Source organism: Centruroides vittatus, unplaced genomic scaffold, assembly GCF_030686945.1.
Source record: "Centruroides vittatus isolate TY-2023 unplaced genomic scaffold, ASM3068694v2 scaffold_435, whole genome shotgun sequence".
Lineage (NCBI taxonomy): Eukaryota > Metazoa > Arthropoda > Arachnida > Scorpiones > Buthidae > Centruroides > Centruroides vittatus.
The window spans coordinates 5306249-5320213 of NW_027122708.1; the positions used below are offsets into that span (position 1 = coordinate 5306249).

Consider the following 13965-nt stretch of genomic DNA (forward strand, 5'->3'; position numbering starts at 1 on the left):
GGCTCAATAAATTTGCTAGCACTCATAGCACACCAATTAGTATACTGATAGCACACCAATTGGAAAATTAGACTTTTGATGATAATTCTTTACAATAAACACATGTAGTTCTAAAGTGAGTGTCACCATTTTGAAAATAACTGTTAACATTAATCAATCATCAACATCAAAAATGTAAACATTGTACTATATGGTACTTTTTGAATTTTATTTGTCTCATTCAGTTGAAAAGTTATTAGTTTTGGATGAATTAAAAATCATCCTGTATTAATGTAAGGAGTTTTTGTTGTTGTATTTTAGTATTTTTAATAATTTTAATTAAGTATGAGAAATATGTGAAAGTAAAATGTGTAGTTAAATTCTGTTGTCCGGAGCTGCTAAAGGTTATAAATTTATGGATTACTATCTACATTTAGAGTATTGATTAAAAAGAAGTCTTTACTTTTTCTCTAACTGAATAATGAATATTATACAAAGAAAGTCTAATATCCTTAATTGCCATCTGACAAAATTCTACTATTAAGTTTGAAAATTAAATTGAAGACAATCTGTTGAAAAAGGAATCACCATTTATTCAGTTTCAATGTTTTGGAATACAAGCTTTTGATGACTGACCTTTCTCTGTAGGCTACTTTGCCATCAAAATTAAAACTTTACTTAAAAGCAAAGAAAAAAATATCCAATTAAAAATGTGTTTTAAAATCAGAACTGGTAATGCCATAGATGTCTTCTTTCCTTCCATCCTTACATTTGGGAATGGAAGAACTTTATATCTACTAGAAGCAAGTGCTGGTAAATGTAGATTTTCAACTGCTTCTGGTGATGAATCTTTGCAGAATTGATTAAATTGTAGAATTTCATCATATGGCAATTAAGTTGAAAAATCAATTTCTGTTTTCAATGTCTATCTTCAATTTAATTTCTTTAATTTCTAATTAAAACCACATAAATGCTAAACAGCTCGGGAAGCAAGTATTTTATTTTAGATTAAATGTTTTTTAAGACATTACAAGGTGTAGTCTCATCATAGGATCCTAATCTTCCAGAAGGTTTTGATGTGATAAGACTTTAACATCATAAAGTGTTCAGCCTATTTGTGGCTTTATTAGAAATAGAGTTGACTGTTTCACAGAAGATATTAAAAAATAATGTGTGTTACCACAGAAATTTTGTTTTATAAAAAGACAATTCTTTGAAATATTATTAAATAACAAATGCTAAATAATTTTTTCTATAATAGTTGTAATTTTGATAAACTTTTAATGAAATAAATTAGGCCAAAAAAACAAAGTATATTTTAAAAAAAAATCAAAAAATATTCATTAATAAATTTTAATATATAAAAGTAATCCTTAAAAGAGAAAAAATAATAGTATAAATAAGATTTAAGAACATTTTGATGTTAATGTTTTTTTTATTAAAAATATATTTTATAGTAATTTTTGTTAAATTTCAGTTTCAATGGATGATAGTTCTGTAGGGATGAAATTTGAAATAACTCAAGAGAAAGTTTTAGAACTTATTGAATCTGCATATCCAAATCCAGTATCAATTTCGGATATTTCAAAGTTAGTGTATATATGTTTTTATGAATGTATATTAACAGATATTAATCTAGTATTAGCATTAATACTGTATTAGTCAAATAATCTCCAGATTCTTTAATATTTAATAGATAAAAATTGTCTGTATCAGCAGCAAGTTGTAATGAATTATTAATTTATATTTAAATTAGTTAAATTTTAAAAATGATTAATGGAACTGTATGTTGATAAATTATAGGAATTTACATGGGTGAGTCAAAAATTATCCACACTCTGGTTGTATTAAAACTTCTGTTGGGTGCACTTTCTTAGTCTCAACAGTCACTGCTGAACAAGTTCAAATGTGTTACATCAGTTCAGTTGTGACTGTGGTTGTAAGAAACAGTGGCTGCTCCACTGTATGAAAGAGTGCAATATGCAGTGATTCATTTTTTGTGGTCTGAGGGTATGTCTGGTGTTGATATTTATCAAAGACTTTGTGCACAGTTTAGAGAAAGTGTTTTGTTGCAAAGAAGTGTGTTTGAATGGATACAGAAGTTTAAGAAAGATTGCACAAGTATCAGCCATGAAGGAGCTGGATGTCCATTTATGTCCACGACTGATGGCAACTAAAATGCCCACCTTTCTCTCACTTTCCAGCATTACTGATTAAAAATGAATGTTTTCAGCTACCTTCAGTGGCCTGTGTTGAATTAAGCAGAACTCTGTATTGAACCTCTATAGCAGGTTCAAATTTTGGAATAATGTTGTTTTTCTTTGACATAGTTGTCTTTTGAATTAAAATATACTATATTTACATAAAGATTAATATAGTTTTAACTAATAAAATGAATAATTATGAATAAAAATATTAAAATGCCTCTAATTGAAAAACTAAATTAAATTGCTATTATTGTGTGTATTATTGGTTACTGCTATTTTTTAAGGAGTTATCTAATATAGATTGCCATGTCTTGGATATGGATATAGATTCTTTACTGTTAATCTGCATGTTGCATATAATTTGTATCTTATCCTGCAGCAAATATTTCAAATCCCTCCATGGTTTTAGTTTATGGTTATTGAATGTGCATTTAAAAGCTTTACTTCTGCCCATTGTGGAGACACCCATTGTTTGCTTGCATATTGTGCTAGAGTTGTATTGTATTTATTTTTCCTAAGATTGTATTGGTGCTCTGAGTCTTTGCCTCAAGGATCTGTTTGTTGGGCTTATATATGTTAGATTTCTATTGAATCTGTTATCATACAGTGGTATGGAATATACCCCAGGAGTTTTGCTATCTTCAATCTTACCCTTACTATTGTTTGATAGTTTGTATATAGTTGGGTTGCATTTATAGGCTAAAGTAGTATTTAATTGTTTCATTATGATCTTATAAGTTGTATTCAATCTGGGATTGTAGTCAACTACTATGCATTTACGATTTTGAATGTTTGTTTGTAGTTGTGCTCCTATGTTTCTAGCTAATATCTTTTTTAAGGTTCTCTTCTATGGTACATACTAATGTAGGTATTAGTTTACCACTGTAATAATCATTCTCCACTGCTATATATTTTATACATTCTAATTCTTGCATAGTATCTTTGATATTAGAGCAATGCATATATGCTCTTTTTATTTGTCCTAAATGCAGCTACCTTATAAGTACAGGGATCATTAGATGTTGAAGGTATAAAAAGAGGATGTTGATTAGGTTTAAGGTTTTAGTAAGTACATGGCTGTTTTTGAATTGAATATGGAAGTCTAGGAAGTGGGCCTCAGTTTCACATTCCTGCTTTAGCTTTAATGTATGGCCGTTTTACTTATATAAATTTTTCATGTTATGAACCAAAAGCTGTTTTATTAAAAGTTGAATATCCTAATCATAAGGCCTTTTGTTTATTTACAATTTGAAGAGACATATGCAATTTTATATTTATTTATGTTAACCTAATAATAATCAATTTTATTTTCAATATTGAACAATTGAAAAAATGTGTAAACATTTATTTACAGAACAAGCCAGTCATCTGAAGAAATAGTGTACCTTCATTTAACAGAATTAATTTCAAAAGGTTTAATAAAGCATATGGAAAATGGAAATTATACTAGAGTAACTCAGGATGATACAGGTAAATTAATTTTAGTTTGTATAGTATTGTTTTGATATTGAATATGAAGGTTAAAAAACATCAAGATAACTATTTAATTTTTACTTTGTAATGTTGTTAGATAAAAAGCAAATGATTTATTCTTTCCTTTCTGTTAGTCAAAATTTAATTTTACATAATAAAAGCTATTTGCACAGAAAATATAAGATGATTTTGCATTCTTGAAGGCAATTAAAGTTTCTGGAATCATTGTAAATGCATTATGAAAATTTATTTATGATGATAATTTCAGAGATGCCAACTATTAAAGATTGTCTATAGTTTGTCATGTAAATTATGGGCTTATAGATAACCATTTAAAAACTATGGAATCTATGGAATGGAATACTCTTGAATAAGCATGTCTAATGCAACATTTGTAGATGTTAATTAGCATTTTGTCTGCATAGAATTGCCAATATGCCGAACTCAAACCAATCTACATTTATACTAATAATGTTGAATGTATGGACAGTGAGTTTCCAGTTTGGAAGTGTTTAACTATTGTTACTAAGGAACTGACTAAAAATTGTTCCTCTGCATGACCAAGTTACATGGTTGTACTAAAAATGACATGCTTGTGTGTAAAAATTATACATACTCTTCTGACATAATAGTTGGACATGCCGGAAAAGTCCAAGCAGAAAGACTGTATTGTGAAATTCCGAAGTTTATCTAATTTTCTGATTTAAACTTTTTTGGATTTAAAATCCTAAAGTTGTGGAAATTTATAAAAATTTCAAATAAAATTACAAATCACGCTGTAACATCATAAAACATACACTCAGCATCCAAACTCGTCATTTTCTTCCATCCTAGCTGCGATCTCGTGACTTAATTCCCACAGCAAATCTATAAAAATCTGAGCTCCCCCCTCAGGGAGTCCTTTTCGATTGGCCAGTCGGACGTGTCACGGACAAGTCGCAAACAAATTACTGAGTGCCTTGGATCGCAAGTTGGAATAAGTGCCTTGACCTACACCGAAGTTCCTCGGAGATCGAATATTGTTAAGAGGTATGAAACTGATTATGTGAACTTTCTTTCAAGGTTCCCCCTTGCGAAATTGAGAGTAGAATGGTAGCTTAGAAAATTTTTCTTGTAATTAACACTTGTAATTAACTTTTTGTTGATTTCAATAAATGTGGTTTCTTGTTAAATGGAGTCTTTACTTGACTGGCGGCCATGCCTTATCGTCAACCCCATCCTTCCTCCTCTCCATTCACGTAACACGTAACAAAACAGAACCGCCATCCTGGGCAGGTGAGCAAGAGGTCAACGATCTGTTGAAGGGAACGGAGCCGATAGACTCTCTCCGATCGCTCCCCGGGCTCACAGTATAGTGCATTAATGATGTAGGTAAAATTGTAGATTCTGTCAATTATAGAAATTTTATTTTATTGAATAAGAAATATACATTTAAATTTATTTAAAAAATCTATTATAAAACATGTTGGAATGTCCCAACTTGCCATTCTTCAGAAATAATTTGGTATAAACTATAAAAAAACACAACATTTATTTATAACACTGACTCCAAAATAAATAATTTTTTGATACAAGATAGAAAGTACAGAATGTAACTTCTGTCTGGATGCTGGGACCTCTAGTCTGAAGTGAGTGTTTCTTATTTTGTGTCTTTTTGTCCTCCTACATGATTGCTCCAGCCCCTTTACATCTTTTCGGGAAGTAGTTCGCAACCACAACAAACCATTTATTAACAAATATTCAAAATTTTAAGAACTTTACAATAAAGTGAATTTTTGTTTTGTTTATATAAAATACTTAATGTAAAGGCACTAAAACTTGACAACACACCAATGGTTGACATTTTTGAGATATTTTCTTGGGGAAAAATCTCTACAAATATGTGACTTGTGTGTCTTCTAAATAATACAATTTTAAAGTTATGGCAATGAATTGCTGTGATGACAAAAATACTGTTTTTAAACAAAGTGAATCTGATATTAGAATTATAACTTATTCACAAGTAATAAATGTATTTCCAGTGTCAAAAATAACTAACTGTAGATAGGATTAAATACCAATTATCTACATTAATTGATGATGTTTAAATGTCAATTATTTATAGCACAATAATATGTCAACTTGTAGTGATGTTTGTTTTAGGCTGTGCCAATTAATAGTGTAAGGACTCAAGAATTAAAAAAATTTTTTTTAATTACTATGTATTTTTCAAAAATAATTTTAAGTTAATTACAGAAAGTTTGTGTAACAATTACACTTGAAATTGTTTTTGTTTCAGAATAAATATTTAAGTTATTAGAAGAAATAGAATATTTTTTTCTTAATGTGTCAATTATTAGTGCCTTTATCGCCTTTACCTTAGCTTAAAATCATCATGATACATTTTTCCATCACGAAACAAAAAGAAATAGAAGCTGTAGCATGGGGAATTTGTGAATCATCTCAAAATTTTTAAACAAATTTAACATTTTTAGTGAACATATCTCAGTATACACTATGTTGTGGGTCTTTCCAGCAAAGGCATAAATGAAAAGATGGACTTCCATTTCAATTATCCATTGCAAATCCCCATTAACATTATAAGTATATAATTTATTTCAGATGATGATTTGAAAACATTAGAACTTATTTTAGAACAAAATTAGAATAGTTTATGAATATTTTAAAATTGGAATGAAGATGATATATCAGAAATGGGTGTAGATGGGGCATTGCTCCCCCATTTACCTCCTGCTCCAGTCATAATATAGGATCCTGTACTGCTGGTCCTCTTCTCAGGTTGGCATTTCTGCAATTCCAACAGAAGCTTCAAATTAAGAACAATAAAATTCTTGATTACAGCAGTTGGCTACAAGAAAATGTTTGTTGTAAGATGAAAGTTAAAGCCAAACGATTTACTAGATTAAATTGGGCTACATTACTGCTGCTATTAATAATTATGTAGTGCCAAATTATTTCATATTAATTATTAATAGTAGCAGTAATGTGGCCTAATTTAACCCAGCAATTATTTAGCTTTAACATAAGTATCATGTTTTGAGGTGTTTTGATAAGTAAGATGAAAGTTTTTAAAAAAATACTATTTTTAGATAAAATTATAATAAAACTAGTTTTATGCATATATTAAAATTGTTTCTCAAATTTCACTAATCTTATTAAAACCAATAAAACAATCCACTACTAATTTTTAGAATATATCTATTAAAAATGATTTGTGCCAGGTAGTTTTGATCAATTAGAAATATTTACCACAATTTTAAAAATTGATATGCTTTCTTTTCCTTAATCCTTGATTGATTGTATGGCTTACTATAATCCTCTAATAGTAACTGAATTAAGAAAAACCACCTAAATGCACGGATGACAAATCTAGGTTTCATAATAGCTTCATTCCAAACTTTCTTCTATTTAACCAGACATATCTTTTGATAATTATATTGTTAGAAACAGTAACAAAAGTCCAGTTGGAGGAAAATAGTTAGCTATGCAATTATTCATGCTTTTACTTATTCTATATTCATTTTGTCTAGTTTGGCATTTTTGTTGTTTTATTTTTTGGATGTTTTAAGATTTCGTTACTTTCCCAGCTGTTATATATAACAGAGGTGGGGAGATAGAGGGAGTCATGTCACATCTTGAATGAGGTTAGACTTAATAAAGATTTTACTTGCTGTTAGCATTATAATGTTTTTTATAAAACTCATTAAAATTACACTTTTTGCCATTTTAATAATAATAAATGTGAGATTTTATTAAACTTATAACAGGTGGTGCTACATACAGTTTTTAACTCTTGCTGGGAATGTTATTCAACTCATTGCTAGATTTTTTTTCAGTAATTATTGTAAGATTAATATTATAATACTAGAGTATTAAAGTAATACATAGGATATTTTTATTCTGATATTTACTCGGTGACTCATAATAAAATCAACACTAATCCCAATCAATGGCTTATTTAATTGCATGAACTGAATAAGTTTTGGAAGTAGAGATGTAGGGTATGATGACAGTGAATTTGATAACATTACTCAATCCAATTATAATAATTTTTTGAATAAGCATAATCAGATGCAGCTTAGGATACTAATAATAATGCAAAAAAAAGGCAAATTTTACTTTTATTTAGAGAAAGATACTGTATATAATAATATAAAGTTAATAATAAAACTCATAATATTGTCTTTCATTTTCCAGGACTAAAAAGACCTGTAAAAATTTTTAAACTGAATTGGAAAGCTTGTTATTTCTAGATGAACAGATAATTCTGATTTTGTGTTATTTGGAATTTCTTTGACATAAATTAATGTTTTCTAATTGTATTATAGATTGATTAATAATAATTTGCTGTTTGTATTTTCAATTAGCATTTAATTTGACATTTTAAACATAAACTATTGTCCTCTATAGTATATTCTTTGATAGTAAACATAACACAGCAAAGCACATAACTAATGCAGTTCTATAATAAAATAATAATAGTAGTATTCAAAAATAAACTTTGATATTAATTATTATTGTGTACTTATTTTTTTTATGTAGAAGTAAAAATGGTAAGACAAATGCCAACTGTGGTCAGTTCACAGCAGCCTACAATAGCCATAATTACAGCTCAGTATTGTGAGAAGTTAGCAGTAGATGCTATGATTGAAAACAAAGATACATATGTTCGTTATAAAACTGAAGGTAACTATAAATTTTATTGTTACTGTTTGTTTCTCATAAATTTAATACTATATTTATTATCTTTTGCAATTTGAAACTGTACCTATGTTCTTTTTGAATTTTTTTTTTTGGTACTTATGAGTTAACGGGAGTTAACGCCAGTTGGAAATCAGTTTTTCCGAATAATGTTTTTATTTTTCAAATTTAAGACAATTGTTAAATCAAACAATAAATTAATGATTTACAAAAGGCATAGTTTTAACATTTAACAAATTTCCAAAACTGCTTACCCTTACGGTTAATGTTACCGTAGGTATCCAAGATGGCAGCTCGTCTCTGATTCCAGCATACAGAAGAAAGGAAACAGTGGGATGCACGTTTTATAAACCTAACCTATTATAATAATTAGGTTGCTAATAATTATGGTAATTTATTAGAATAGGTTAGGTTTAGAAAACGTGCGTCCCCAATGTTTCCTGTCTTCTGATTCCGACTGGTGCCCTGTTAACCCATAAGTACCTTTTTTTTAAAACCACAATGAAGTGTTGATTGAAGACACTAGACTATTCAACATGCTTTTATTCAACAGATGATGATCATAAGGAATGAAATAAAAAGGATGTTGAATAGTCTAGTGTCTTCAATCAACACTTCATTGTGGTTTTAAAAAGTATGCTATATTTATTATCGTTTATTCAGAAATAACAAAGTTATTTTAAAAAAAACAGTTGTTTAAAACCAAATGTTTTCAGGCCTAAAAGGTGCAGAAGATTTTATAAGGAAAATAGATTATAATATAATAATAATTTAAGCATAATTAACAATTTGAGGTATTGATTTCTTTTAAAAAGGTGGCTACTAAAATAAACAACTTTAAAAAATATAGTTTTTTTTCTTTACATAAACAGTGCACTCAGCAGAGAGATACAATCTTTCTTCACCACCTAATGCTTTCTGAGAAAAATTGTTTGTTAAACAAACATTTTCAACCTATTATTGTAGACAATCTTCAAATTTTTAAATTTGATAATAAATCATTACAGAAATGGAATATTCAGGTATTCAAATTTACATTTAAACTAAAATTCCAATTAAAAATTTAAACTTGAGCAAATAAAATAAATGTATAATAAGCAAAATATGATCAGCAAAAATAAAATTATGAAATACTAAATAAAAAATATTAGATAAAACTTTTAAGTAAATATAACATAAAAATAAAAGTAAAAAATAAAATTGATTGCAGGACCATGTAGGACTTAAGAGTTTTTATGCCCTGATTTCTTAAACAACAAACAGAACTATTAGGGAGGTTGAGGTTGAAGTTTTAAACACGAAAACATGTACGTCAGACGTTCAGTGCCACTTTCCTGTAAGCCTAGAAGTTTGACAATGGTGTTTGGAAAGTTAGTGGAATCATGCTCGACATTCCAAATGCCATTGTCAAACTTCTTGGCTTACAGGAAAGTGGCGCTGAATGTCTGATGTACACGTTTTCGCATTTAAAACTTCGACCTCAACCTCGCTATTAATTAGGCATTAAAATATTTATTAATCAAATGTTTTCTGTTCTTTTCATTGACCTTCATCAGGAAATACCCTCATGAAGGTCAATGAAAAAAACCGAAAATGTTTGATTAGTAAATGTTTTAATGCATAATTAATGGTTCCGTGTTTGTTGTTTTGATTTGCAGTTACAGAAATGATTTCTTAAAATAACATAATAAGTTTATATTGTGTTTTTACTGTATATTATGTTTATATTAATTTAAATTACATAAAATAACAAAAAAATTATGTTAACACTTATTGGTAAATAAAGTATTATTTTATTTCTGTATAATGAAATTTCCCTATAGCAATTTTTTTTTTTTTTTTCTTTTTTTTTTCAGGATTTAGTGACTTTGTTATATAGAAGTTTGTATTTCTTTGGAATGTTAGATATTTAAAATTTCTACATTCAGTTACAAGATATTACTATTTTTATTGGTCATTTTTAAATTTTTGAATTGTACAAAGTATAAATCTGTTTTATATTAATTATAATAACATTCATATATAATTTAAAATATTGAAAAGGATTCCTATTACTATGTCTCTCAGCCAATGAGATAAGACCATGGCATAATTTCAAAAACTATTTTATTGCAAGAGGAATGCTTATGGAGCTATTCTGTTCTAGAACTTTCTAGAGTGTAATCTGTTGTTTTTTCTTTCAGAGTTCTTATTGTGTTATGTCTTTCAATTTATTTTTATTCAATTTATTTAATAAACATGGATGATTTTTATTAAAACAAAACAATCTTCATTTACTTTGTGTAGTGTTACCACCTGTCTGGTTTTCACCCAGACAGTCTGGGAATTGACTCACTGTCCGGGCAAACTATTAATTTTGTCCAGGAATTTCATAGAAATTATGAAATTACAATGAAACAAATATTTTTATAAATTTACACCATTTGAACAGCAAAAGACCTCACACTCACTGAGACTCATCTGCCATTCTGCCATGTTACTCTGTTTACGCTGACGTATGACGCACAACCTGCCTCTCAACCTTTTTTTTTCCTAGCTTGTATGTCTGTACACATCTTCTTCTATGGAGCTAAATTATCTGTTCTTTCTTTCGTAATTTAGGTTACATATGTTACTCCTACGCAAGTCACTAGTCCCTAACTGTAACTGATTTAGAACCGGCATGCATGTTATTCTTCGCATTGTAAAATGATATTGCGCATGCATCAGTAACTTCTGTTCGAACAAACCTGACCTGCCGTCCAGGTCAGTGATTTTTGTAAAGGTGGCAACACTAACTTTGTGACATTTTTGTTGGAGGTACTATGATGATGCAGCAAGATGTATGAGCATGAATACACTGACATAATTTGATGCAGCAGGAAACTATGGGGATTAGATTCTGAATTTGTCATCCTTAGAACCCTTACAACTGATGATTGACCATGGCTATTGCATCCGAAACTGCCCTGGAAATGCAACATCCTGCAGATATATTGTCTAATTTGCAACTGTTGACCATCCAACCAATAGTTTACTTTCCTGGCATGCCAGGGATCTCTGATTTGCCCTGATGAGAAGAATGAAGATGCTGCTGCTGGTGTGGAAATCACAATAATCAATATTAAGACTGTTGTGATGGTGAATGAATTACCACTGAGAAGACAAAGATGAATATCTTAACAATAAGTTTATGTACAAGTAGAATAACTATATACAAAAATTACAGAGTTGTCCACTGGATCACACGTGTAGACACCTCGGAACCAGACGGGTTCATCCATACAATGAGTTGAGTAAAAGTCCGTTGTTTTAACTCACACTTGAGTCTCTCCTGAAACTACTTCTCTACAAATGTCCGCTACTGGTAATTGCTTAAATTTAACGTAAAGTCCCACTTGTCCAGAGAGTATTCCAGCCGATGCAAACAGATTGTTTTCCCTCCAAGTCCAATAATAAAGTCTGTATAGGTCACTTCTACCACACCACATGGTCACTTCAAACGCTGTAATACACACACAAAAAAAAAAAATAGACACTTTCATCAACTCAGGTAACATCTCAGCCAGCCAGCCAAGAAAAACATCCCTGTTGCCAATCCGCATCATCTTAAATACCGTTCCCCTCTCCTAATGGGTTGCCAACCCCCCATACAAAATACAATAAAAATTATTGTATATAACCCAAAAAACTGCAACAGCACACTGGATAGATGACTGAATGGATTGCCCTTTACAATAAAGAGTGACAAAATCAAGTTTAACAGTATTCACTTCTTTCTGGACGGTACAGCTAGATGTTAGTTTACTAACAACTGGCCATCCTTCATACATCCATCAATGAAACTTTGGAGATGATTGTGAAATTATCAGACACACCAAACTGCATTTTGAGAGCTAAACTCAACTACTGAGAGAATACATCAAATCCTACATATAAGACTTCATCATCATCATTCATATGGCCCTAGAGTATCAAGATCTTTTACTGCCATTAAAATTGTACCCCACTCATTTCTTTCCTGTAATTTTGTTTTTCCATCATCTATTTTCAATTGCTCCAAATCTCATCTAATATATTCAATCTATATTCTTGGGGACCTATCCCATGGAAACTCTCTGTCCCACTCCAACACATTCCTTGGTAATGTGTTGGTAATGTGGTCCCCCTGTATTCATTCTCATAACATACCAATACCACTGTAGTCTTTTTGCCTTAACTGCACTTGTTATGAATTGTTGAATTGATAGGTTTCTTAATTTCTAATTGTGTCTTCTCCACTTATCATTTTCTGTATCAAGTACTGGACCAAAAATACTAACCTTATTATAAGAAGTCAACGTGGACTGCCAGATGGTTAAAAGCTAGAACACTGCCAAAGATCTCTTTAATGCATTGCTGGCCACTAAACTTATGTTTGCTGTTTTCATAACAATCTTCAACCAAATTGAAAATTCCTGTAATTACAGAGTAAACTGAAATCATACTTTTTGTTTTTTGCCAAATGTGATGGCCAATTTTGATGAAAAGGACTAACATGGTGATGTTAATCTCAGAGATCATCTAGGAAGAATGCCAGAACAGTGCTGACAGTGTTTTCATCTGAAGTCAGTAGAAAGGGCTACATCATTTTCCAGTGACTAAAATTAATTGAATCTACATCCTTTCTTGCTGAGACACACTTGTTGCCCAACAGCAAAAGAACAAAGACATTCTTTGCTACTACTGATGGATCATTGAGCCAAACCAATGCATATAGACATCTGATGCACCACAGATTGAGCTTGGATCTGCTTAGACTGCATCAAGCCATACATGTTAGACACTACTACTGGAATCATTTGCTGAGCAGACTCTGATTGGCTGTATCTCCTCCATAATCAGTTTACAGTGATTCCTGCTACCAAGAGACTGAAGATTAGTGTCCAGCAACACTAGAAAAGTCTTCAATGAATACTGGGTTACTGCTTGGCAACCATAAAGCTCAGGAGATGCCAAATATCAACATTTTGCCAATCCTTGCTGTCATTACCCAGATTACTGGCCATCATTTGTTGTCCATTTGTCAATTATCAGAAAACTAATGGGCAATCTTTGGAGGCAGGAAGGACTTTGCCAAAATTTCCCAACTATTGTTGCCACTCCCTTTTGTTATGGACTTCTGTTTGTTACATTGTAAGAAGTACAGATCCTTACTGACATGGTAACTCCCATTTCCATAATGTATGACAAACTTCAGTGGAAGCTTCATATGGTTTTAATTAAAGCATCACTGAACATTTCTAGCTTGGATGGAATGCTGTTAAACATCCATGGGCAGTGCACTGTTCAGATACAAGCCAACTCTTTAGTCACCCTGTTCTTTCTTGTCATGGCTTAATCTTTGGATAAAGATAAAGCCATGAGATATCCTTATTGGCTACAGGGTCCGGCTCATCTATTTTGAAGCTGCTAAATCATCTCTGATACTTTCATTCATTGAATTGACATTGATCATTGCCAGTTACATATGACTCCAGCTCTGCAACCGCTGTGCTGATAATCTGTAATCCCAATGCACAATGGAGATTGCCACTTGACAATAGAAAGAAATTTAGTTATCCCAAACAGTTTGTTTCTCCATGCA

At 30.5% G+C, this 13965-nt stretch overlaps 1 protein-coding gene and 1 long non-coding RNA gene across 3 annotated transcripts in view; one reads left to right on the plus strand and one right to left on the minus strand.

The window, feature by feature from the left end:
• The window catches only part of LOC136989054 (uncharacterized), a 95034-nt gene that overhangs the window by 67988 nt on the left and 13081 nt on the right, over positions 1-13965 (plus strand). For both annotated transcript variants that reach the window (XM_067287141.1, XM_067287142.1), the window contains 3 exons: positions 1457-1568; positions 3541-3656; positions 8202-8345. In XM_067287141.1, the coding sequence (XP_067143242.1) occupies positions 1457-1568; positions 3541-3656; positions 8202-8345 (372 nt within the window). The remainder of the gene's footprint in view (positions 1-1456; positions 1569-3540; positions 3657-8201; positions 8346-13965) is intronic.
• The window catches only part of LOC136989113 (uncharacterized), an 82317-nt gene that overhangs the window by 20191 nt on the left and 48161 nt on the right, over positions 1-13965 (minus strand). The gene's annotated exons all lie outside the window — the stretch shown is intronic.